Consider the following 23,617-nt stretch of genomic DNA (forward strand, 5'->3'; position numbering starts at 1 on the left):
AAAATTAAGCAGTTTCTCCTAGAAATTTCTCCTAGATTCTCCTAGAAAATTAAGCAAAAGAAACCAGTCCACAAAAAGACAACCAAACAGGGACCACCAAGCAGCCCCTGAGAGAGAGAAAGTAATTGCTTCATTCCAGGGGCATGTTCTTGCTTCCTGGAAGGCCTCATTGCACAGGAGAATCTGTCCTTGGGTCCCCTTGAGATCCTGGTACCCTTACATCTAGCCCCACAGTTGCCTGAGTGACCTTCAGGGCCTACTTTCCTCCATCCAAAACAGTCCAGACACTAGAGCTTTCAGCCCATTGAGCTACTGTTGCCTAACATGTGATTCCTTACCTTTGCACATACCCTCTGCTTTCTTGGGAAAGTTCCAGCTCCTTTTTCCCATGTGGCAACTACCTACTTATCCCTCAGGAAAAACAAATGCCCTAGTGTGAGTCCTCAGCTTCTCGGGCCTGTCCCTCCTCCGCATCCCTTTCCCCAGCCCCTCAGGCCAGTTTCTCCTCTGTGTCTCTTCATCCCTTATTATAACACCTACTGTATTGTTTTGAAATTGCTTGTGTTTCAGAATCTGTGTCTAGATGCTCGTCTTCTTGGGAACAGTACCCCATTCTGCCCATATGTTTGTCTTCCCAGTCTGCAGGCGAGTAGATGATTCTTCTGGTTCCCTACCCTCACTGCCAACCCTGGAGGTCCTCACCTGGTACAGTTCTCGTTTACTCCCGCTGACTTTCTGTGTCTCCTGGCCTGACAGAGCTCGGTGCAGTCTAGAGCGCCAGGAGATTAGCGCCCCAGGAGGGGCCCTTCATCAATGACGGGGATGGGGGGGCGAATGGGGGAGATGGATGTCTGTGCTTCCTGCCCCTCGGCGGGTCCCTCAGAAGGACCTCTGTGAAACAGAACCCCAATTGCCCGTAATGGCCTTCTTCTAGCCCTTCCCTGTCTCTTTTCCTTGTTCCTTTATAATGCCTTCTAGAATCACCTCCCAAATAAATTACTTGTATCCCCAAAAATACACATCTCAGAAACTGCTTTTGGGTGAACCTCAAACCAAGATGGTTAAGAAGCACATAAAGCCAGGCAGACAGTGAATGAACAGCTAAGGCCTCCAGCTCCTTGTCGCTCTTCCCAGGGGCGCAGAATATCAAGAGACACCCCTACCCTCTCCACCCAGGTCACTCTCTTCTCTCCAGATAGGACCCCAAGGTCAAACACTTGGACCTCATGCTCATCAGCCCTTCACTTCCCTTGGTCACTGGTCATCCAGAAGAGCCCACCCTGACCATCCCCAACAACGGATACAGCCGTGCGGTCCCTCCACTCTCGCCTCCAGGAAGCTGACTGCTACAGAGGAAACTCTCCTCTGTAGGATGGGGCTGGTTCACATATATAATCTTCAGCCCTCCATACAGCATCAAAATCCTTGCCCCCACCCCCAATTCATTTCCTTTACAACCCCCCGGAGACGATGCCCTCCTTTCCCCAGGATGCGCCACTTCCTTCTTCATTTTCTCACTGCCCTCCCAGGATCTGGGGCACTTGAGTAAGTGAAGTTATGCAGTTTTAGACTGGTTAGAAGAAAGGACCTGGCCCCAGAACCACAGTGAGGATCCTTTGTTTGGCCAATCAGAGATGGGAAGGTCGACAGCAGGCCTGTGTCTGCTGCTGTGCTCAGGGTGGCAAATAATTGTGACGGGCTGTCAACCTGTCGAAACGGTCTGGACTGGCCAGAGAAAAAGGGCACTAGGTTGATTCTGCAACAAAAGAGCAACACGTAAGTATTATTACCAGGTTCATTAATATATATGAGGAAACTGAGAGGTGAAGTAACTTGCCCGAGGTCACACAGCTGGTAGACAGTAGAGCCAGGATTTGAATCCAGGCAGTCTGGCTCCCAGAGCCCATGAAGTTTACTACTACATGACAGCGCCTCTACTGATTTTTGAATACAAAAGAATTGATAAATGATTGAAAAGTCAGTGCAACACCATCAGTTATCTGTCTCCCAAGGCTGGGATGTTTACAATACATCAATAGTACCTATAGCAATCAATAGTACCTATCAAACAATTCAGATAAAAATACTATGCATACAATCAGCCTTGCATTGTTACATATCACGAACTAGTAGATGCAAAACTAAAATAGGTGCATAGTTTTTCTTGGTTACTCTGTGGTTGCCAGTCACGGCTAAAAGCAAGTCAGTGTGGTTCACTGAACACAGTGATAAACTGAGGCACCCCAAACACAGCTAGACCTCAGCTTCCACATCTGAAGTATGGGTGGCTAGAGTAGGCATGTGTCAGGTCCCTTCAGCTGCTAAGATTTTGTTTTTCCACCTTTATGTAGACAGAAAAAACTTGATTTCAATCCTGTCTAGATTACACTTGAAATTCACTGATGTGGGTGATTGGAGTCAAGGAGGGGAGACTTTCTGAGGGCTGGTACATTCAATGCCCCCTAATCTCTGTGCTCTTTGGAGCCTCAGCAGCAGCATTTTCACACCTGAACAATCTCTGTGCCAACTATGTCAAACGTTTCAAATATGCAAACTGTCACCTGGAGCAAACAGGAGGTAGCAGATGTTCTGGATTTGGAGTGCCCTTGAGTAGCAAAGACAAAACACTGATTAGAACTACTTCAGGTCAGGATTTGGGTCTGCTACTTATAGAAGGGATTAGCCCGTCAGAGTTGACCCTGCTCAGAGGATCACCGGCACATCCTCCTTGCGTGGCTCGGTCCCAGCTCCTGTTCCACGGGCGGCTGCTGTCCAGTTCTAGATACGTACACAGGTAGCACTCAAGCAAAGACTGTGTTGTAAAATGGGGAGGAGTCAGCACTGCACAGTAAACTCTTAGTGGAGACGGATCACGCCACAGGGTCAGATGTGCATTCACAGGAACATTTTTGACTGAACCAACCAAGGAGGGAAGAGGCCCTGATCTTTGGCCACTTATTAGAATTGCTCAATCTGTCCCTGAATGCTAGGAGTGCCTAGGGAGTGCTAGGGAACACAGTCTAGAAAAATACCTCAAAATCGTGTACGTAAGACGCTGAGAGGGGGAAAATTAACATAGGCATTGATGACGCCTTGTTTCACCCCCTCTCCAAACTTATCCCCGAAGGCAGAGAGGACGGAGGCCGCAGGAGGCTCCTCCCCTTCGGTCGAACTCCCCCCCCCCCACCCCGCCTCCCTTCACACGTGAGCTTCCACTTTGGCCTCTTGTCTTCTCTGCTTCAGAAGCAGCGCACAGTTATTCATTACTCTGGCCCCTGCAGGACAACCTCTTACGTCTCTTTACAAATCTACCTGTAGTAGGTGTTCAACAAATGTCTGAATGTGTTGCCCGTGTGTGCACATACACGCTGCAAGAGCAGGGGATCACTTTGAAAAATCTCTCTCTCACTGGGGTGCCACAAACCTTACAAAGGGCCTCGCTTCATCCTCAGTGGTCCGATGGGTATCACGGACTCCATTTATCTAACTAAGAGAAACTGAGAAGCAAACAGGGTAACTTGTTCCAGTTCACACAGCTCAGCGGGGCCGCAGCAGTGCCTCTCCCCTTCGCCTCTGCAGCGTTAATACAGAAGATTAAGTTTTCTTTCCCGAAAGGGGCGGAGAGCAGAGGCCCGCTTGGGGACACTCCACAAGTGGCGTCGCACACCCAGAGCACCTGCTTTGAAAGAGGACGAAATAGGACATCCTTTTTGCCACCATTTAGCCAAGAAAGGCTGCCCCCAAATAAGCAATTTTGGGGAGCTGACGTTTCGAAAGGTCTCCTAACCTCCTAAGCCTGGTTTGTGCGCAGCCGGAGTTGAGTGGAGTCGCAGACCCAGGCCCCTCCCCTCCTCGCTCATCTCCGAAGAAGCCTGGAGGATGCAGGGCCGAGGGACGCGATGCAGGGTTTTCACAGGACGGCAGAGATGGGGCCACCATCCAAATTCGGCGTCTCTAGCTGCTATCGTTCGTCCTCCAGGCTGGCCCTTTCTCCATTCCCTTGACCACCCCAGCCCCGATGTGCGGACCTGGTCCCTCCGGTCGGGGGACACTCACCCTGCCACTCGGTGACCGGCTCAGAAGGAAGAACCGCCGCCTCGCCCTCCGCACAGCCCTGCGGCGCCCCCAGCAACAGCAGCAGCGACGACAGCAGCAGCATTGCTAACCATTGGGCTCACCGGTGCCCAGCACGCGCCGCGGAAACTCAGCGCCCTCAGCGCTCCACCCCTCCTGAGGGTCTAACTACCCTTGCAAACCAAAGGCTCAATCCGTCACCCCAGTCGTCACTGTTGGATACACTCTAGGCTCCCTGCTGGGAGACTGGAAAGCCACAGAGGTTTTCACCGCCCTACCCCCTCAGGCTTGGAAAAGGAGGAGGCGGGAGTGCACCATCTGCCCATCCCAGAAATTCCTGCCTCTGGGGTGGAGAGAGGGGAGGGGTGAGACTGCCGTGTGTACGCTCCTCCTGCTACCGTTCTGGGGAGGTGAAAGAGTTGAGAATCTCTGGGACAGGAAGTCTGACATCTGGGTTTGCAAACCACCGGATTCTGGCAAACGGTGAGTTTGGCAGCAGCCAGCTTGGAGTAAACCAAGCTGCTCTATGGACCTGCCCCTTTTTAACATGCCATCCTCTGGAATGTGGACAAATGGAGATCCCTGGGGAGCAGTGCACCCTGGTCTCCGTCCCTCTCACCTCGGAGTACCCCAAGGTTCTTCCATTCTTGAGTTCCTTTGCGTTTTAAAAATAAACTCCCCCTTCCATCTCCTTGGCTCCCTCAACCTAGCAAAATAGCCGGGTTATCCTACTTTATAGCCGTTATCATATTATTCCATCTTGTAGCTGAGAAAACTCATCCAGAAAGGCAAAGTGATTTGCTCTATGTTATTCCTTAATCTAGCAAAAGTTGCTCCTTAAACTAGTCAATAGGAAGACCCTGACTAGAATGCAGTCCTTCTAATTGTAGTCTTTCAAATAACCAGAACACAAAAAAACATTTGTTATTCACGAGACCTTTCCTAACAGGACCTTGACATTAGTGATTAAAACATAAGAAGAAGAAAGAAAGCAAAAGCAAGCTTTAAAATATAAGGGAAGATGGCGGGATCTTGGAGAACCTTGCCTTTATCAGCTGCCTATCGGCCAAGACCAAACCAATATTTCTGAGTAACACCATCTGCTATGGACTGAATTATGCACCTTTCCCCTGGTTCATATGTTGAAACTCTAACCCTGCAGTGTGATTGTATTTGCAGATCAGGCTTTTAGGACTTAATTAAAGTTAAATAAGTTTGCAAGTGTGAGATCCTACATAGGACGGGTGGCCTTATAAGAAGAGCAAGAGCAAAGTTCCCATCTGCAGGCACCAAGAAAAAGCCATATGAGGACATAGAGAGAAGGTGGGCATCTGCAAGCCAGAAAGAGGACCCTTGTCAAAAACCTTGATCTTGAACTTCCCAGCCTCCAGAACTGTGAGAAATAAATATCTGTTGTTTAAACCACCCACTCTATGATATTTTGTTATGGCAGCCCTAGCAGACTAATAAACTGCCTTAGCCTGGTTCCCGGGAAAGCAGAGTCTGGGGTGAGATTCCCTAGGAAGGTGTGGGACTGAAGGTCAGTGTGAAATAGAGAAGATGGGAAAGTCTCTGCTGTTGCCACTACAATAGCAGCTTGTGTGCAGACCGGCAATAACCTCAGAAGGCCTCAACACTATCTGCCCTGGAGATGAAAAACAGTCATCTGTAGGCTCATCGTCCCTGCTGGTTAAGGGAATCCTAGGTTTATTAATTGCTCTGCACATTTCCACGGCAATGAAAAGCTTCAAGCATGGTCCCATGCCTTGGCATTTAAGGAGCCCAGGGGCAGTGACAGGTGCATGGGATGGCCAGAGGTGAAGCTGTTGGGTTGCTCCAGAGGGAACCTGGGGGAAGCCTGTGCAGGGCTGGCTGCCACAGAGGTGGCTGCACTAAGGTGGGTGCAGGGAGGTGGGCTGAGAGGATGTGTAAGATTCCGGTGCATGTCCATAGCCAACAGCATTTCATCATATGTTGAAGTCAGCATCCCTGTCAGAAAACATGTAGAAAAGTGATGCATTCGGTGTACAAGACCATAGGTACTTCAATCGGGAAACACTTATCGATCTCTCCTACAGCTTCAGATCCACATTGTGTGCTGTGGGACTATCCCCAAAGTACACAATTTAGCTCTGTCTGAGTGGGCTGGCATCGACTGCAGCACCCAGGTGCAATCCACGCAGCATATTCAGGTAATAAAGCACAAGACAGATGTTCATCTTTGCTGAGGTTCAGTGCAGTGAGACTCAAAAGGAAAGAGTCAAGAGGAGCTCAGGGGTTAGTTGTGCTCAGATAGGGTGGAGGAGGGTACAGGAAAAAGTTGCAGGAAAAAATACAAAGGTTGGGGTGAGAAATGCTTGCACGGGAGACAGGGAGTAGGCGGGCCTGGCTGGAGTGAAGGGAAGCTATTGGAGCACCCTGATGAATGACGGCAGCCATGGGGCCCTGGGCTACCTCCCACTGGCTGTGGGATTCTGCTGAGAGAGTCACCTGTTACGGGCTTCAGTTTTACCCTCTAAGCAATGAAAAAAAGAAAAAGCCTTCTTTGATCCACAGAAGATAATATTCCAAAATAGCAGTGCTAAGAATATGAACAAGATAAAAAGGGAAACAAAGCCATATTTTATCTCCTGACCAATTAGTGTAATGAACAAAAGTGATGATGGCTTCCTGGCCTACTGCTATTACATTTCCTGTTCAAGGATGAGAAGACTCAGGAAAGAGCTAATCTCCCTGTCTTCCTGAAGTATTGCAGCTCTGAGGGGGAAGTTGTGGGAAAGAGCCTTTCAGCCTCCAGGAAAGTGATCCTTCCTCATAACCCAGCCTTGTGCATGTTTCTGAGTTCTGAAGCAGGAGAACATCATGGTTAAAAGAGGCTCCAGCCTCCCAGAAGGAGGCTTAGCCTCCCTTAGCCTTGGCTTCCTTCTTAAAAAAATGCAGATGGTGGTCTTTGCTTCATACTGTTGCTCTATTAAATGAGATAAGTATGTGCAGTGTTTGGCATGGAGTCCGGCATATCATTAGTGTTCATCCGCGGGAGCTGCGAGTGTGGGAGAGAGTGGGGCAGCAAAGAGAAGAGCAAAAGAGAGCCCAGAATCACGTGCTACAGAGAGCTGTCTTGTTGTAAAGTGTCCTGACCCCAGCCAGCAACGGGATGCTAGAGTTCTGCGCCTGCACGCCTTGGTGCACCTTTCTATCACTCGGTGTGTCATTTTGAACTGGAATGTTATTTAACTACACCTCTCACGTGAATGCGAGTATCTGGAGAAACCAAATATATTTTCCTTCTCTTTGAATCCTCAGGGAAGCACAGTTCCTGGCACTTAGTAAGTTCTTAAAATGTCCCTGCTGAATAAATACATGAATGAAGAAAGGAGAGAATGAGGTTGAAAGGAACACAGTATTTGTAATCATTTGAAACTCATGAAAAATATTAGAAACCTGAATTATGTTGAGTGAAAATGTTGAAGAAATTTCAGGGATTTAAAACTCACTTAACATATGGGTTATGGTGAGTGTCAAATAGACAAATACAGTCTTACTGTTAGGGGAAATTGATAGCTATTTTAAAATATAGCACAGCAATTAGGGGACTGTTTTTTTACAGCCCGGATGTTTAACAGCCCAGTGATTTGCCTTGTTTCTTCTAGCTTATTGCCTACATACCAGAGATAGTGAACGCTCTGCTTTCTGCCTCTGTAAATTGTCTCCTGCTTTGGTCTGAAGGACAGGCCTCTCCCCCCTGCTCTATCCCGCCCCTACTCCATAAAATAACTGCTTTCCCTTTGTTCAAGGCCCAGAATTTGGAAACTGACTCCTCTGGGCCCGTGTGTAAAATAAACTTCCACTCCGTACACCTGAAAGCGGCTGAGTTGTTTTCTGTAACAATACCTCGGTACTTGTCAGCTTCAGGACTCATCAAATCCTGTACTGGTCACATTTTAATAAGAAAAAAAATGTTTCAGCACTCAGCACTTGCTTGGGACTCATTGGTTTCAGCATTTGTCAGCAGTTCTGCAATGAATTAATGATGAGTACTGGGGTACCACTGTATTTTTTGTGTGTGCATGTAGGAATTGGGGTCTCAGCAACCAAGGGTGAAACCCTGATTTATTGTGAAGGTTCAATAAAAAAAAAACTGTTTACAAAGGTACGGGCAAAGTGAAGAGAACCAGGTCAGGAACGTGAAGATCCAGTTTCTAGCAAGTTCAGGAAACTGTCATTACTACATGTGGGTCTGGGGGAGCAAGGGCAGGGACAGTCAGAGCAGCCTCATGACAGCCATGCCTATGGCACAGGGGACATCTATTGACCAGGACAAGAGAACAGTAACTCCTACCAAACTGAAGCCTGTCAGGGAAGAAACTAAGCAAATAAATATGCCCTGACTTCTCCTGTCCTCTCATCTCTTCCCATAGCTGACCCCAGCCAGCGGTCAGTGGGCAAGGAATCTGGAGAAGTCAGCTCCCAGAGCACAGAGCAGGGAGAGAAGTACAGAACGTGAGTCTGGAGAGACAAGCAGAGCATATCCAGCCTTCTGTCAGTCTTCATACTTGTGTGGAGGATACAACAAAGAACTGGACACAATGAGTCCTTGCTCATGGACACAGAATCTAGAGTCTGGGCAGGGGTGTCCATCCTGAGGCCTGTGGGCCACATGCAGCTCAGGATGGCTGTGAATGAGGCCCAACACAAAATTGTAAATTTACCTGAAACATTATTAGATTTGTGTGTGTGTGTGTGACAATGTGGTGCAATGTATTTAATGTGTGGTGCAAGACAGCTCTTCTTCCAGTGTGGCTGAGAGATGTCCAAAGGTTGGATACCCCTAGTCTAGGGGAAGAAATGAAAAGGAAATCAGATAATTGTACTAGACTACAATGCATGTCATGAGATGAGGTTGCATCTGAAACAAGACAAGTACTTGGAAGGGCAACTTATCAAGGCCTGAGACTCCAAGAAGGTTACCAAGAAAAAGTGGCATCCTAACTGACATCTTGAACACTTAGCTGACTTCAAAAGACATGGTTAAGAGAATGAAAATAAAAACTACCCATTGCAACAAAATATTTTCATATCATATATCTGATAAAGAAGTTGTATCTAGAACATACAAAGATCTCTCAGACTCAATAATAAAACCAACAACCCAAATAACATATGGGAGAAAGATTTGAATAGACACTTTATTTAAAGAGATATACATATGGCAATTAAACACATGGAATGATTTGAAGACCACTAGGTATTAGGGAAATGTAGGTTTAAACCACAATGATATAGTACTATGCACCTATTATAGTGGTTGAAATGAAAAAGGCATACTAAATGTCAGCAAGGATGAAGGATGAGGAGCTGGAATACTGGTGATAGGAATATGAAATGGAGCCATACTTTGGAAAACAGTTTGGCAGTCTTTGAAAGGTTAAAAAAACAAATATAACTACTTCATTTCCTACAGCTACCATAACAAATCACCGCAACTGTGTAGCTTAAAATAACAGAAATTTATACTCTCACGATTCTGTAGGCTAGAAGTCCAAAATCAAGGGGTCAGCAGGATTGGTTCCTTCTTGAGGCTCTGAAGGAGAGTCTGTTCCATGCCTCTTTCCTAGTTTATGGTGGTTGCTGGCAATCCTTATCATGACTCATCTCACAGTTACATCACTGCAATCTCTGTCCCCATTGTCATATTGTCACAGGTGGCCACAGATAACCAGGTTCTTGGTGATTGGGAGAAAGAATTGAACCAAACACCCAGAGTTTACAGGAGAGAACATGGGAGCAGGCCAACTCCAAGCAGAGATTGACCTCATGGGCTGGAAGGACTCTATTTTTATAGGGCGGATCCTTCCTGGCTAGTTTTGGTGGGCTTTTACTGTGCATGTATAAGTAGTTGTATTACTTTAAAGCTACTGCACATGTGGTCTCCCATGGTTTTCCTGGATTGGCCACTGGAGAAAGGGTCACATAATGTTACCAAATGGAAAGCCCCTTCTCCTGGGGTTCCCCGTACTAGGTTTGCCTTGCCCACCACCAGGGAATTATAGCTGTCCATGTTAGAGGTTGGTGAAAAGGAAAGGATTTATTCAAGTTATACAGACTTAAGAGTAATGACTTAATGTCTTCATTAAAATCCTAAACTCCCTTAAAACACCCACAAACACACACAGTCCTTCCTTCCCCCCCCCCCCTTTGCCCAGTCCATGGTACCATATCTCAGGAAAAGAAATAGAAGTCTGTGGCTCAGGTAGCCCCCAGTTCTTCTCAGTAATCCATGCTGGGCTGGCAGGCTTCCCTTGATTCCCAGCACCATCAGCTGTGTAGCCACCTCGATCTCCAGTTCTTATTCCAAAACTTCATGCGCCTTCTCATGGCCCACCAGCAAGAATCCTTTCACCCCTTTCCTTCCTGCAGCATCTCTCTTGCAGTTTTCCAAACTGCTAAGAAAGAGCTCTGTATCACTGCTACCTCTTGCTTTCTGGCTTCCTAAGCTGCATGGCAAAGGGAGACCCAAAGCCTCATGGTTCTCCTCTGCTAAAGCGGTGTGGTTCCTCCAGTCATGGCCGCCACGCCTGGGTTTAAATCCCAACACCAGTCTTCCTCTGAAGCCCCATTTCTGACTCCTCCCACAATACTTGCCAGCATTCCCACATTTTTCCAGCTTTTCTGGGCTGCCATAATAAGTCCAGGCAGGCGTGGCAGGTGTGGAGCCACTCATCTCCAAGCAGACTCTGCAACTAGGGGGAGTTGCCTCCCAGTTACATCCTGCATGGAAGTCACTCCCATCTCTCTGGTTCAATGCATGGCCACAGCTATTTAACATATCTATGAAACCAGTTAAGGTTATAGATCTGTTAAATGACTGTTCTAGAGTTATCTGCAAAACCTGCTGTGCAAAACAGCTCTCAATGGCCCTGCTCCATGTGTCCCATCCCCCAGCTCAGACTTCTGGGGGTGAGGAATCCCATATATTTTTTAAAACTCTATTTTCTTTTTGAAAAAGATTTTCTTTATTTATCTTTAGTGGGGAAGGGAAGGAGAGAGGGAGAGAAATATCAATGCATGGTTGCCTTTTGTGCATCCCCTGCCGGAAACTGGCCGGCAACCCAGGCATGTGCCCTGACGGGGAATCGAACAGTGATCTTTTGGTTCTCAGGCCTGCACTCAATCCACTGAGCTACAACAGCCAGGGCAGGAATCCCATATTTTTAATATTTCCTGGACACCCTGAGTTCTGGACCTCATTAAAAATCCTTCCTTTGAGGGCCCCCTGGCTGCACCTTCTTACAATATGGCCTTCTTCCCTGTATATCTCTCTGTGTTTCCGCATGGCCTTGTTATAAGGACATCAGTCATTGGATTCAGGGCCTCCCCCGACCCAGTATGACCTCTTGTAACCAATTACATCTGAAAAGACCTTATTTCCAAATAAATTACATTCTGCGGTTCTGGGTAAATATGAATTTGTAGGGACACCATTCAATCCAGGACAATGACCACATGATCTAGCATTCCACTTGTAGGTATTTACTCAAGAAAAATGCAAGCATAGTCTATGTAAGATTTGTACATGAATATTCATACCAGCTTTATTTGTAATAGCCCAAACTGAAAACAACTCAGATACCTGCCAAGAGATGAACGACTAGATTTAGGTATATCCATACAATGGAGTACCACTCAGTAGGAAAAAGTAGTGCACCATCCCATCATTTGCATGCTTGCAACAACAGGGTTGCATCTTGAAATAATGATGAGTGAAAGAAGTCATACAAAAAGAGTATATATTTTATGATTAACTTCTATAAAATTTGGGAAAACATAAACTAATCTGTGGTGACAAAAAGAAGATTAGTGCTTGCCTTTAACAAGAATGAAGATGGAGATAGTAGGAGGAGGGAGGTGTGCCTTAGCTAAGAGGTAATGGACATAGGTTTTAGATACAGGAAACAAGGCAAGATCGAACATAGGTACTTGAGAGACTCTTGAAGCAGAGATATTGTATATTGAGGTAGGAAATTCTGAAGGTAAATGGAAACCTGGGGGTAAGTCCCGAATCATGTTAAAAACCTTTGTGCTGAAGCCAACAGGGAGCCAGTAAGGGCTGTCATTGCGGCCAGATTTACAGGTTACATTTTCGATAGAATATTCCTGCTATAGGATGGAGAACGGATTGGAGGGGGACAACGCATAAGGGTTAGGAGGCAGCTGCCGGTGTCTTGATAAAGGAATGGACCTTAACTAGACTAGAAACTACACGGTGGGAGACTGGGAGACATGAATACACATTAAAAGAAAGGATCATCAGGACATAGTGTTTGACTGAGTGCGTTGGGGAGAAGAGAGGAGTTGTGAAGAATGATGTTCCATTTCTGACACAGCCAATCCATGGGCTCCATCTGACGAGGAAGGAGTTTGGGGGAGGAGTAGGATTTCAGTTTGCCATATGTGTAGAAGCCTATAGGGCATCGGGCGGGAATGTCCAAGGGGCTGTTGCACCTATGCTATGAGCGGTAGGAACAGGATGGCAGTACAGATTTGGAGTTTACGTGTGGTTGGTAATTAAAGCCATGGGAATAGATGTGATTGTTGTGGTTGAGAGAGGAGTGAAGAGCTCTGAAAAGAATTAAGTGGACAAGTAGGGGTAGGTGTACAGAGAGGAATCCAGGGCCAGGTTGGCAGTTTCAGATCCTGGCTTTGTCACTCACCGGTGGTGTGACTTGGGTGAGCTGTATGACCTCCATGTACCTTAAGTGCCTCATCTGCATAAATGTTATGCTAACAGTGAAATTTCATTGGTCATTATGGAGATAAAATGAGTTAACAGCTGAAAAGTATTTAGAATAGTGACTGACACAGTAAATACTCAGCAAAGGTAGTTTTTATTATTAATTGTTACTGATTAAAACAAATAAAGATATTTTCACATTACGGGGGCTAGACTGCCTGAGTGGGAATCTGCTCTGGACTATGCCCTGCACCTCACCCGGCCTTAGTCTTCTTTCTGTAAAATGGAGTGATGAGTGTCCACCTCACCCTGCAGCATTTTATTAATGATAGCTAAGATATGGAAGCAACCCAAGTGCCCATCAATAGATGAGTGGATAAAAAAGTTGTAGTACATTTACACAATGGAATATTACTTGGCTGTTAAAAAGAATGAAATATGCCCTAGCTGGTGTAGCTCAGTGGATTGAGTGAGGGCCTGCAAACGAAAGGGTTGCCAGGTCAATACCTAGTCAGAGCACATGCCTGGGTTGTTGGCCAGGCCCTCAGTGTGGGGGTGCTCAAGAGGCAACCACATATTGATGTTTCTCTCCTTCTCTTTTTCCCTCCTGTTCTCTCTCTCTAAAAATAAATAAATAAAATCTTTAAAAAAAGAATAAAATCTTACCATTTGGGGCAACATGGATGGACCTAGAGGGTATTAAGCTAAGTGAAATAAGTTAGTCAGAGAAAGACAAAATACCATATGATTTCTCTTATATGCAGAATCTAAAGAACAAAATAAACAAATAAACATAATTGAAACAGACTCATAGACAGAGAACAGACCGATGGTTGCTAGGATGAGGAAGATTGGGGGACTGGGTTCAAAAGGTGAAGGGATTAAGAAGTACAAACTGATAAAAAATGATCATGGGGACATAAAGTACAGTATAAGGAATACTGTCAATAATATTGTAATAACTTCGTGTGGTGCCCGGTGGGTACTGGAAATATTGGGGCAAAAATTTTGTAAAGTATATGGCTATCTAGTGATACTGTTGCATATCTAAAACTAATACAAAATAATATTAAATATAAACAGTAATTGAAAAAATAAAATAAAAAAAGACTGTTCACATTACACTTGGAGAGCACCCATAATCAGGCAAGTAACGAATGCTCATGAAGTATAACTATGATTATATTAGACAATATTCACAACAGTTATTCTGTGAGGTAGGAATTTACAGTCATTATATTCCAATGAGGACACTGAGTTTTAATGATTTATTGTTAAAGCCCTACCCAGACTACGAATGAACTTCTTGTAACAGGCTGTCTCATTAAGAGGAAACTGCACCACTGATAAAGGAGAATATAGGTTTGTATAAGACATGAGTTTTCGAACCTATTTAATATGTATTTTTAGCAGTTTTCCCTAGCCATTAATTAAACAGTTCTGGTTGTGTTCAAAATAGTGCTTTATGTCATGATTTACAATGGTATTTTCAGTAATAAAACCCACAGTAACTGGAGTACTAAGGGGTGAAAACTCATTGGGTCAAGGGCCAATTTCAGTAGTGAGTTAATGAACTAGTTTTTCACCTTAGTCCAGGCAGCAATTTATATAAATTTAATTTAATTAATGGCTTTCCAAGTGTGGTGTTTAGCCAGAAAGCAAGTTCCACTCCCTTGGAAGTTTCCATTGAGTCTGTCTTGATTGGGCCTGCCTGCCTGTCAGTGCATAGCCTGATCTCAGCACGCTCGTGCTCTCCAGTTGCTTACCGTGGGTAACCTTGCTGAGGCTGTGCAGAGGAGGCAGGCGAAGGGTTGTGCATCCACCAAAGAAAGAGGAGAACCCTCTGCAGAGAATGTCTACCAGCAGCACATGTTTTATTTTGAAATGTAGCTGGCCCAGTAATGCTTAAGCCTCACTGTGGTCAGAGTCCCCCTGAGAACTCTTCAAAAAGCAATACCTGGGCTCCCATCCCCAGAGTTTCTGATTCAGGTGGTCTGGGGTGGGACTCCACCATCACTATTTTCTTTTTAAAGTTCCCAGGTTTATTGTAATGTGCAGTTAAGGTACAGAAGTTCTGGATCTTCTGTAGAGTTGAGGGTAGGACATGATGTTTGGGATACAAAAAGAAAGTGAAATCTACAATAAATCTCCAAGTTGGGAGAGAGGAGGCCAATTTTAAGAGTAAAAGCTCCAATTGGCTGTTCGTAAAATTACAAAAGGAAGGAGAAGCAAGCGGTGAGAAGTCATAACGGACATGGGGTGGCTGTCGTGGAGGATAGTTACTGCCTGACCCTCTAGGAGCCACCACTGGGAGCAGCAAATTGCCTCCTCAAGCCTTGATTCTCTGGAAACTTACTTGGAAAGACTGAAGAGTGATCAGTATTTATTTAACACCTATTAGCCATTTTCTAGCAATTTAAATATTTTATTCCATTTAATATTCAGCAAAGTATACAAGATAGTTTTTGTAGTCACCAACGCTCCTTTTAAATAGAAAACAAAACAAACTGAGGGGTGGCTACACTTTCTGATTTTCATCAAAGACATAAATCAAGGCAGAGTCTGGAGGTGTGCTCCCCTCTCAAAGGAGTGGATGCCCATGACGTGGAGAAGGGGAGGAAGAGAGAGGGTAGGGTAGAGCTGATGGGTTAAAAATCTTTCTTCCATTGTTTCTTAGCTGTGTTACTTTGGTCACATTACACAGTCTTGTTTTCTCTCCCCATGTGAGACAATAAAAACCTACCTGCAGTCTCACTGTAAGATGAAAAATAATGCGAGTCACATGCCGGCCACAGGCTGGACTCCAGAAGTAAAGCCACAGCAACTCTCAGGGAGGGAAGTGATCCTAAGGATCAAGCACGATGAGCCTCTGGTGTGTTCATACTTGTCTTATCCCGGGTGTTTTATTTTTAAGCCAATTCAAAATTCTAAAGTAGAAGAGGTAATAATAGGGATTAGGCAAGAGATAGTCACGTGGCTGTAAAAAGAAACTTATAGATAAAGGTTTTCACCTACACTTTTTAGGTTAAAATGGTTAAATATTAGAGTTCATTGTAGTTTTCTGAGGTCTGCAAAGCTCACTGAGTAGAGCACTAAAAACACTGGCAAACCTGTTTTATATTGTTAGTTCTTCTAGTAATCATCCGAGGCACGCTGTGAGTTTTTCCATAGCTTGCCTTTTTTCCTAGATTAAATCAGAAATCATGGTGTTATCAGATGTCTAGAATTAGTAAAAGGAGAGGCTATGGATGGCTAGATGACCAGGAGTCCATGAGTATAACTTAATTTTTTCTGCATTATGTTTATAAATCGTTATATAGTTTTATTCCTTGGTAATGGCTTTATTTATATTTTGTTACTAAAAAAAGCAGTTTATTAACATAAGGCCAGAAACCTCAGCCTTTTAAAACTAGATCAATTGGTTAAATAACATATTTAATATATTCTTAGTGAATACAGTAAATCATAAAATTATAAGAGGCCTCTGTTGTAGCTTTATTGAGATAAAATGACAAACAAGCAATTGTACAATTTTAAAATGAACAATTTGATAAATTTTGACATATCTATATGTCCACAGAACCATTATTATAATCAAGATAGTGAACATATCTATCATTGCTACAAATTTCACAGTGCTCCTTAGTAGCCCTCTCTCCTATCCCTCCCAGTCCAGACTCCAGTCGACTATTGATCTGCTTTCTGTCACTATAGATTAGTTTGCAATTCCCAGAATTTTGTATAAATGAAACCATAAAGTATATGCTCTTTTTTTTCATCTGGCTTTGTTCACTCAGAATAATTACTTTGAAGTACAGCCATGCTGTTGCATGTATTAATAGTTCACTTTTTTCTGTTGCTGGGTAATATCTCATTGTAAGGCTATATCATAATCTGTTTACGTATTTACCTGTTGAGGGATATTTGAGTTGTTACCAGTTTTATGCTATTACCAATAAAGTTGCTGTGAATATTTATGTACCAATCCTTGTGTGACTGTATCTTTTCATTTTTCTTGGGTAAACACCTATGAGTGAGTAACTGGGTGATATTATAGTTCTGTGTTTAACTTTTTAAGAAACTACCAAAGTGTTTTCCAAAGTGTCTGTACCATTTTACATTCCCACTGGTAGCAAGTGAAAGTTCTAGTTCCACCATATCCTGTTAAGTTCTTGAAGTCTTTACCCCCAGTACTTGTGAGTGTGATCTTGGAAAATGAGATTTTTCCAAACGACAAATTAAGATAAGGTCGTCGTGACTGGTGTCTTTATGAAAAGTGGACACTTGGACACAGGGTCAGACTTGCACACAGGAGAGAACACCACGTGAAGATGAAGGCAGCAATTGGGGGAGAGGTATCTGCAAGCCAAGGAGTGCCAGAGATGCCCAGCAAACGCCCAAAGGCTAAGGGAGAGGCACAGAACAGTGCTTTCTCTCGTAGCCCTTAGAAGGAACCAACCCTATGACACTGATTTTGACACATCTAACCTCCAAAACTGTGAACCAATAAATCTATGTTGTTGTTTAAATCACCTAATTTGCAGTACTTTGTTGTGGGAAACATAGGAAGCTAATATACCTGCCAATACTTGGTATGATCAGGTTTTTAAATTTTAGCTGTTCTAATAGATCACGGTAGTATTTCATTGTGTTTTAAATTTGCACTTCTCATATAGCATGGTGACTATAGTTAATAAGTACATATTGTACACTTGAAATTTTCTAAGAGAGTAGATCTTAAATGTTCTCACCAAACAAAGAAAGTAACCGTGTGAGGTGATATGTTAACTAACTTTATTGTGGTAATCACTTTACGATGTGCATGTGTATAAACCATCATGTTTTACATCTTAAATAGATACAATTTCATTCATCAATTTCACTTAAATGAAGAAAAACAACTTGCATTTCTGTAATGATTAATGATGTTGAAAATCCTTTCATGTGCTTGTTTGATATCTACATATCTGTTTTTGATGGAATATCTGTTTAAATCTTTTGTCCATTTCTAAAATTTTGATTATTTTCTTATTTACTGAGTTTTGAGAGGTCTTTATAAATTCTATTTTTTAAATCATTTTTTATTGTTGTTCAAATACACTTGTCTCCATTTTCCCACCACCACTCTCCTCCACCCCCCCACCCCAACTCCCACCTTTACACATTCTACTGATTTCTAATAAAATTCCATTGTGGTCAAAGAACATAACTCGTATGATTTGAGTAATTTTAAATTTATTGAGCTTTTCTTTGTTGGTGTGGCTTAGAGTATTTTCTATTTTGCTAAACATTTCATGTGTACTTAAAAAGAGCATGTCTTCTGCTGTTGGTGGGTAGTGTTCTAAAAATGTCAGTTAGGTAAGCGGGGACTACTGTAGGACTCACATTTTTTCCTGTCGCTCAGGGATCACTGGGCTTTGCTGCGTGATGCTCGGTGCCTTGACAACCACTGTTTCATGTATTTTGTTTGTTTGCTTCTGTTGGTGTTACAAGTGGGAAGGTAAATCTGGTCCTTGATACTCCATTTTTTTGGAAGCAGAAATCTCATTCTTTTTTAAGATATATCTATCTATCTATCTATCTATCTATCTATCTATCTATCTATCTATCTATCTATCTATCTATATGCATTTGACCTGCAAACTGGTTTTAGATAAAGAAGAGCAGGAGGCATAAAATTAAGACTAGCATAAGGAACTCTATCTGTACATTTTTAAAAAATGCCTCATGACTTTTTGGTTTTTTCCAAGGAGTAGGGTGTATGTGTGTGTGGTGTTAATATCTGAATACATTTCACACTCATCTGTAACATATTTTAGAACCAGTAAGTAAATTTTAAAAAACAAACAAAATCTGAGCAGCTAAACTACATAAAAAATCTTAGAATCATGTTACTGAAATCTCTGGACTAAAATGTCTCTGATTTATTAAGGAAAATACTTTAGACCCTCTTGTATAGACCCTCTTGTAACACTTGTATTATGAATGATTCAAAAAATGAAATATCAGGATTTATCCAATGTCACCACAATGATATCTGAAGGACAAGGAGCTGCTCTAGGTGTTCACACTGAGAAGACCGCTGAATGGTCCCTGTACTCCAGCAGCTACCCCTTTCCGGGCCAGGCCAGGCCGGTGTCCTAAGCTTCCTGGCACCTTAGGCAGTGGAGGCAAAAGACTGACAGTGTGGGAAAAACAGACCAGGTCTTCCCTTCCCTTTCCCTTTCTTTTTCTAGGCTCCATGAAAACCACTGCCTTCCATTAGCACTGCCTTTCCTCAGGCCATATAGTACAAAAATACAGTACAATCATCTTGTGGATTTTCTTCTTTTTAAATTATATTTTATTGATTATGCTATTGCAGTTGTCCCATTTTATCACTCTTTGCCCCCCTTCATCCACTGCCCCCCACTTCCTCAGGCAATCCCCCCACCATTTTTCTTGTTCGTGGGTCGTGTGTATACGTTTTTTGGCTACTCTATTCCCTATACTGTATTTTAGAACCCATTGGCTATGCTAGTAACTACCAATTTGTACTTCTTAATTCCCTCACCTCTTCACCCATTCCCCCACCCTCCTCCCATCTGACAACCAGAAGAAGTTTTCCATAACCAGTGTTCTGGCTCTAGTCTTCTTGTTGGGTTAGTCTGCTTTTTAGATTTAATTGCTGATAGATATGTATTTATTACAATTTTATTATTCATAGTTTTGATCTTCTTATTATTAAATAAGTCCCTTTAACATTTCATATAATAATGATCTGGTGATGATAAACTCCTTTAGTTTATTCTTGTCTGGGAAGCTCTTAATCTGCCCTTCAGTTCTAAATGATACCTTTGCTGGGTAGAGCAGTCTTGGTTGTAGGTCCTGTTCTTCATGACTTTGAATACTTTTTGCCAGCCCCTTCTAGCCTGCAAAGTTTTTTAAAGAAATCAGTTGGCAGTCTTATGGGAGCTTTCCTGTAGGTAACTGATTTTCTTTTGCTGTTTTCAAGAGTCTCTCTTTATCATTTAATTATGATACCTTTAGCATTTTAATTATGATGTGTGTTAGAATGGGCCTCTTTGCATCCATGTTGCTTGGGGACTCTTTGTGCTTCCTGAACTTGTATGTGTATTTATTTCATCAAATTAGGGAATGTTTCTTTCATTATTTTTTCAAGTAGATTTCCAGTTCTTTTTTCTTTCTCTTCTCCTTCTGGCACCCCTATGAAGTGAATGGTGAATCGCTTGAATTTATCCCAGAAGCTGCTTATACTATCCTCATTTTTTTGTATTCTTTTTTCTTCTTATTGTTCTGATTGGTTGTTTTTTGCTTCCTTATGTTCCAAATCATTAATTTGATTCTCACCTTCATTCTACTATTCACTCTACTATTATTTCCCTGTAAACTTTCCTTAATTTCAATTAGTGTATCCTTCATTTCTGACTAGACATTTTTTATGCTGCTGAGGTGATCACTAAGTTCCTTGAGCATCCTTATAACCAGTGTTTTGAGCTCTGCATCTGGTAGATTGCTTATCCCAATTTTGTTAGTTCTTGTTCTGGAATTTTGATCCATTCTTTCATTTGGTCCACGTTTCTTTGTCTCCTCATTTTGGCAGCCTCCCTGTGTTTGTTTCTATGTATTGGGTAGAGCTGCTATGCCTCCATGTCTTGATAGTGTGTCCTAATGTAGTAGGTGTCCTACAGGGTCTAGTGGCATAGCCTCCCCTATCATCCAAGCTGTGGTACTTGAAGTGTGCCCTTTGTGTTGAGTATACCTTCTTGTTACAGTTGAAATTTGGTTGCTGTTGGCAGGTCAATAGGAGGGATTTACCTAGGCCAGTCAGCTGCAACAACTGGCTCTGACCACTGACCACCAACCTCCGCCTTCCATGGAGCATGAGTTGTGCAGGGGCAGCATAGTGGTGCTCCAGTATGGTCTGAAGCTGTCCACTGGATATGCAGGTGAGGGGAACTTCAGTCAGTAAGGTCCCCCAGGGCTGTCGCAGATGGATGTGAAGTCACCCCAGATGCAATCTTGTTGCTCTTGAGGGAAAAGGGGTGGCAACTCCCTCTAGTGGAGAATGCCCCAGCTCTTGTCTGACATGGCTTTAATTAGGGTTGGGAAGTGCAGGGGTATATAGCACATGTGCATAGCTTGTCAATCAATGTCCAACAGGCTATAGTCATAAAAAACTAACACTATCTACAGATAACAATTAAAGAAACAGAGAAATATTTTCTAGTTGGGGTCTGCGAGACATGCAGGTGCCAGATGGCTATAAAGGCATATATCATGAAGTAGGGAGTTTCACTTCTTATGCCTTGAACTCAGACATCTGGGTTATACAAACAGGGTTTATCACTGAGCAGAGCTGGCTTCAGAGGATAAAAACGTACATTCCAGGCTTGATTCTCACCGGACCTTCCGTGTTAGAATTGAGTCATGCCTGCCACCTGCATTATGACCTGGTTCTCCAGGGAGACTTACTAGCCCCTTTCAGAGCTTGCTCTCTTGGGGCTACAATCTCTGAAACCACACAAAGTGGTCCCCAATACACAGGCTCTGGGGTTCCCTAGGTTTTTCAGGCCAATGTTAGCCCCCGCCTATGTTTCTCCCGGGGCTACTCGCCTGAGCTATAAAGAAATCTGAGATAGCTGCTACTTATGCTGGGCATGGAGAGTTCCAGGTGAGGCCAAGCTGTGATTCTAGGATAGTTGCTGCTAGTACTGGGCCTGGGGCCCCTTAGCAAGAGTTATGAGGGGCTGAAGGCTCACTGAGGCTAGCTCTAGCTTGTTTGAGAGGGTGTAGGAAGTTATAAACCATAAGCCAACACCACCATTCACATGGAAAAGCAACTCGAGTGGTCCCATAATTTGGGTGGAATGGAGTCTCTGAGGATTTCCATAGCAGGGCCAACGGTGTTAGCCAGGTTGATGCACTTTCGGATGTGGCAGAAACCTGCCGACTCTGTGGCTTTATGTGGGAAGAGTTCAGACAATGGACAATGGCTTCTGCCCACCTTTCTGTCTGGGAGAAAGCTCTCAGCTGGCTCTCACCTTGATGCCAGACATTTCAGTTTCTCCCTGTAGGCCACTGGTGCTTTTCAAGCTGCTACCCTAGTGCTGGAGCTCAGAGGAAGTGAGTCTGATTAAGTCTGTGTGTGGGTTCTCTAAAATGAACTGATTGGGACTCCAGAAGTTTCTTCTACCAACCAAATCCCTGCTGTTTTTTGCAAACAGAAGTTATGGAAGCTTTTCTTCCTGGCACTGGAACCCTGGGCTTGGGGGCCTCGTATGGGGCTGGGACTCCTTGCTCCTGAGATATCACTCTGGAATTTTTTCCCATCACATGTGGATGTGGGACTAGGCTGTTCTGCATCTCTGCCCCTCCTACCAGTCTAGATGGATGTGGTTCCTTTAATTCTATAGTTATCAAACATCCATTCAACTCAATTTCTGATGGTTCTGAGTGGTAGTTGTTCTATATTTTAGTTGTAGTTTTGATGTGGTTGTGTGAGGAGGTGAGCTGTGTTTACCTATGCTGTCATCTTGTCTTGTGGTTTTCTTACAGAAGTCACATTCCTGTCCCATTCTAGGTGCATTACTTCTATTCTTGGATATCCAAATCTTCCTGAACCATTATTCCAAGACAGTCTCTTGGTTGGGAAGTGTACTTCTACAAGGGGTTAGTCATCTCCAGTTGTGCTGATTTTTACTAGTTTCATTTCTAGAGTAATTTAATTTCCTGGTCATGTGGATGGCACACTCCCCCTCTGTGGGCTGTGCTTAAACCAACTCAGGCAGGTAGGATGGAGGTACTTTCTGTACCATTCCACTCCCTCCAGTATGTGAGATGCTCTGTCTTCTGGATTTCTCTCAGTCCTTAGCCTTCCATTGCATTCCCTGAGGGGGTTGTATAACTCACTCATGTGAACTAGGGAGAATCTGTGCATCTCTTTAGTAGATCTTTCTGTTTTGACTTGCACTTTTTATTCAGGCAAATTTCTGTTTGTTACTCACAGTAATTCTTTCCTAGAAAGGCTAACCACAAATCTGAATTGGTTTAAACTTGTTAGCTCAAGTTTCTTATAAAAATAATATCTGAAATCTGTCACTTGTGTTTGGTATTTGTCATAAATAACTGTGGTCTTGATATTTCCATCAGTAACCTTAATTTTGCCTCTAGGTCCTCATGACCTACATTATTCCTCCACTTCTTGTCCTCAATTTCCCTACTACCCTCTCTATTTCTCAGAAAAGCCTGTGATTTGTTTTGTGGGCTGTCCCTCTGGGAGGACTAGCTAGGAAAATGACTGAGTTAGATATATTTTTGTGAAATTATTCTTAGAAGTGAGCAATGACCTCTACAGAGCCACAAAGGTTAATTTAGAAAATGTTGCTTTAAATTGTTTTTACTTTGTCTATATCCATATCAAACATTTATCCTTTGAGTCCCAAACCTTTCTAAGTGTCAATACCCAGTGGGTATAAATAAATCTAAAAAATTCAGACCTGTATTTTGTCATCTATATTTCTTACCATGGTACCTGGAAGACCATGAGACCCCTTCTGAGGTTCACACTCACCTCTAGTTTCTGGGAATCCTCAGGAAGCACCTCACATGCCCCTTGGCAATTTGTTGGTGCCCTTTGAGGCAGCTGCCTCCACAGCATCACACCCCAGGCCCAGAAGGCTGCTTCACATTCCACTGCTTGAGCTGAGCACCTGTCTTTAGGTCACACCTGAGTCTCTTGTCACTCAATCTGTTCCTGTTTTCAGGCTTCTGTTCAACCTGCAGCCCTGACAGGGACCTTCCTTACTGCTG

General features: G+C 43.6%; 1 protein-coding gene across 4 annotated transcripts in view; it reads right to left on the reverse strand.

Annotated features, from left to right (window-relative positions):
- Positions 1-4,422, reverse strand: part of PLA2R1 (phospholipase A2 receptor 1) — a 117,788-nt gene extending 113,366 nt beyond the window's left edge. For all 4 annotated transcript variants that reach the window (XR_005081831.2, XR_005081830.2, XM_037140427.2 and 1 more), the window contains exon 1: positions 4,057-4,422. Coding sequence is in view for 2 of the 4 variants with exons in the window: in XM_037140427.2 (XP_036996322.2) it covers positions 4,057-4,159 (103 nt within the window). In the remaining 2 variants the exon portion in view is untranslated. The remainder of the gene's footprint in view (positions 1-4,056) is intronic.
- Between the last annotated feature and the right edge of the window lie 19,195 nt (positions 4,423-23,617).

The sequence above is a fragment of the Artibeus jamaicensis genome, unplaced genomic scaffold (genome assembly GCF_021234435.1).
Source record: "Artibeus jamaicensis isolate MK-2021 breed Jamaican fruit bat unplaced genomic scaffold, CSHL_Jam_final contig_936, whole genome shotgun sequence".
Classification (NCBI taxonomy): Eukaryota; Metazoa; Chordata; class Mammalia; order Chiroptera; family Phyllostomidae; genus Artibeus; species Artibeus jamaicensis.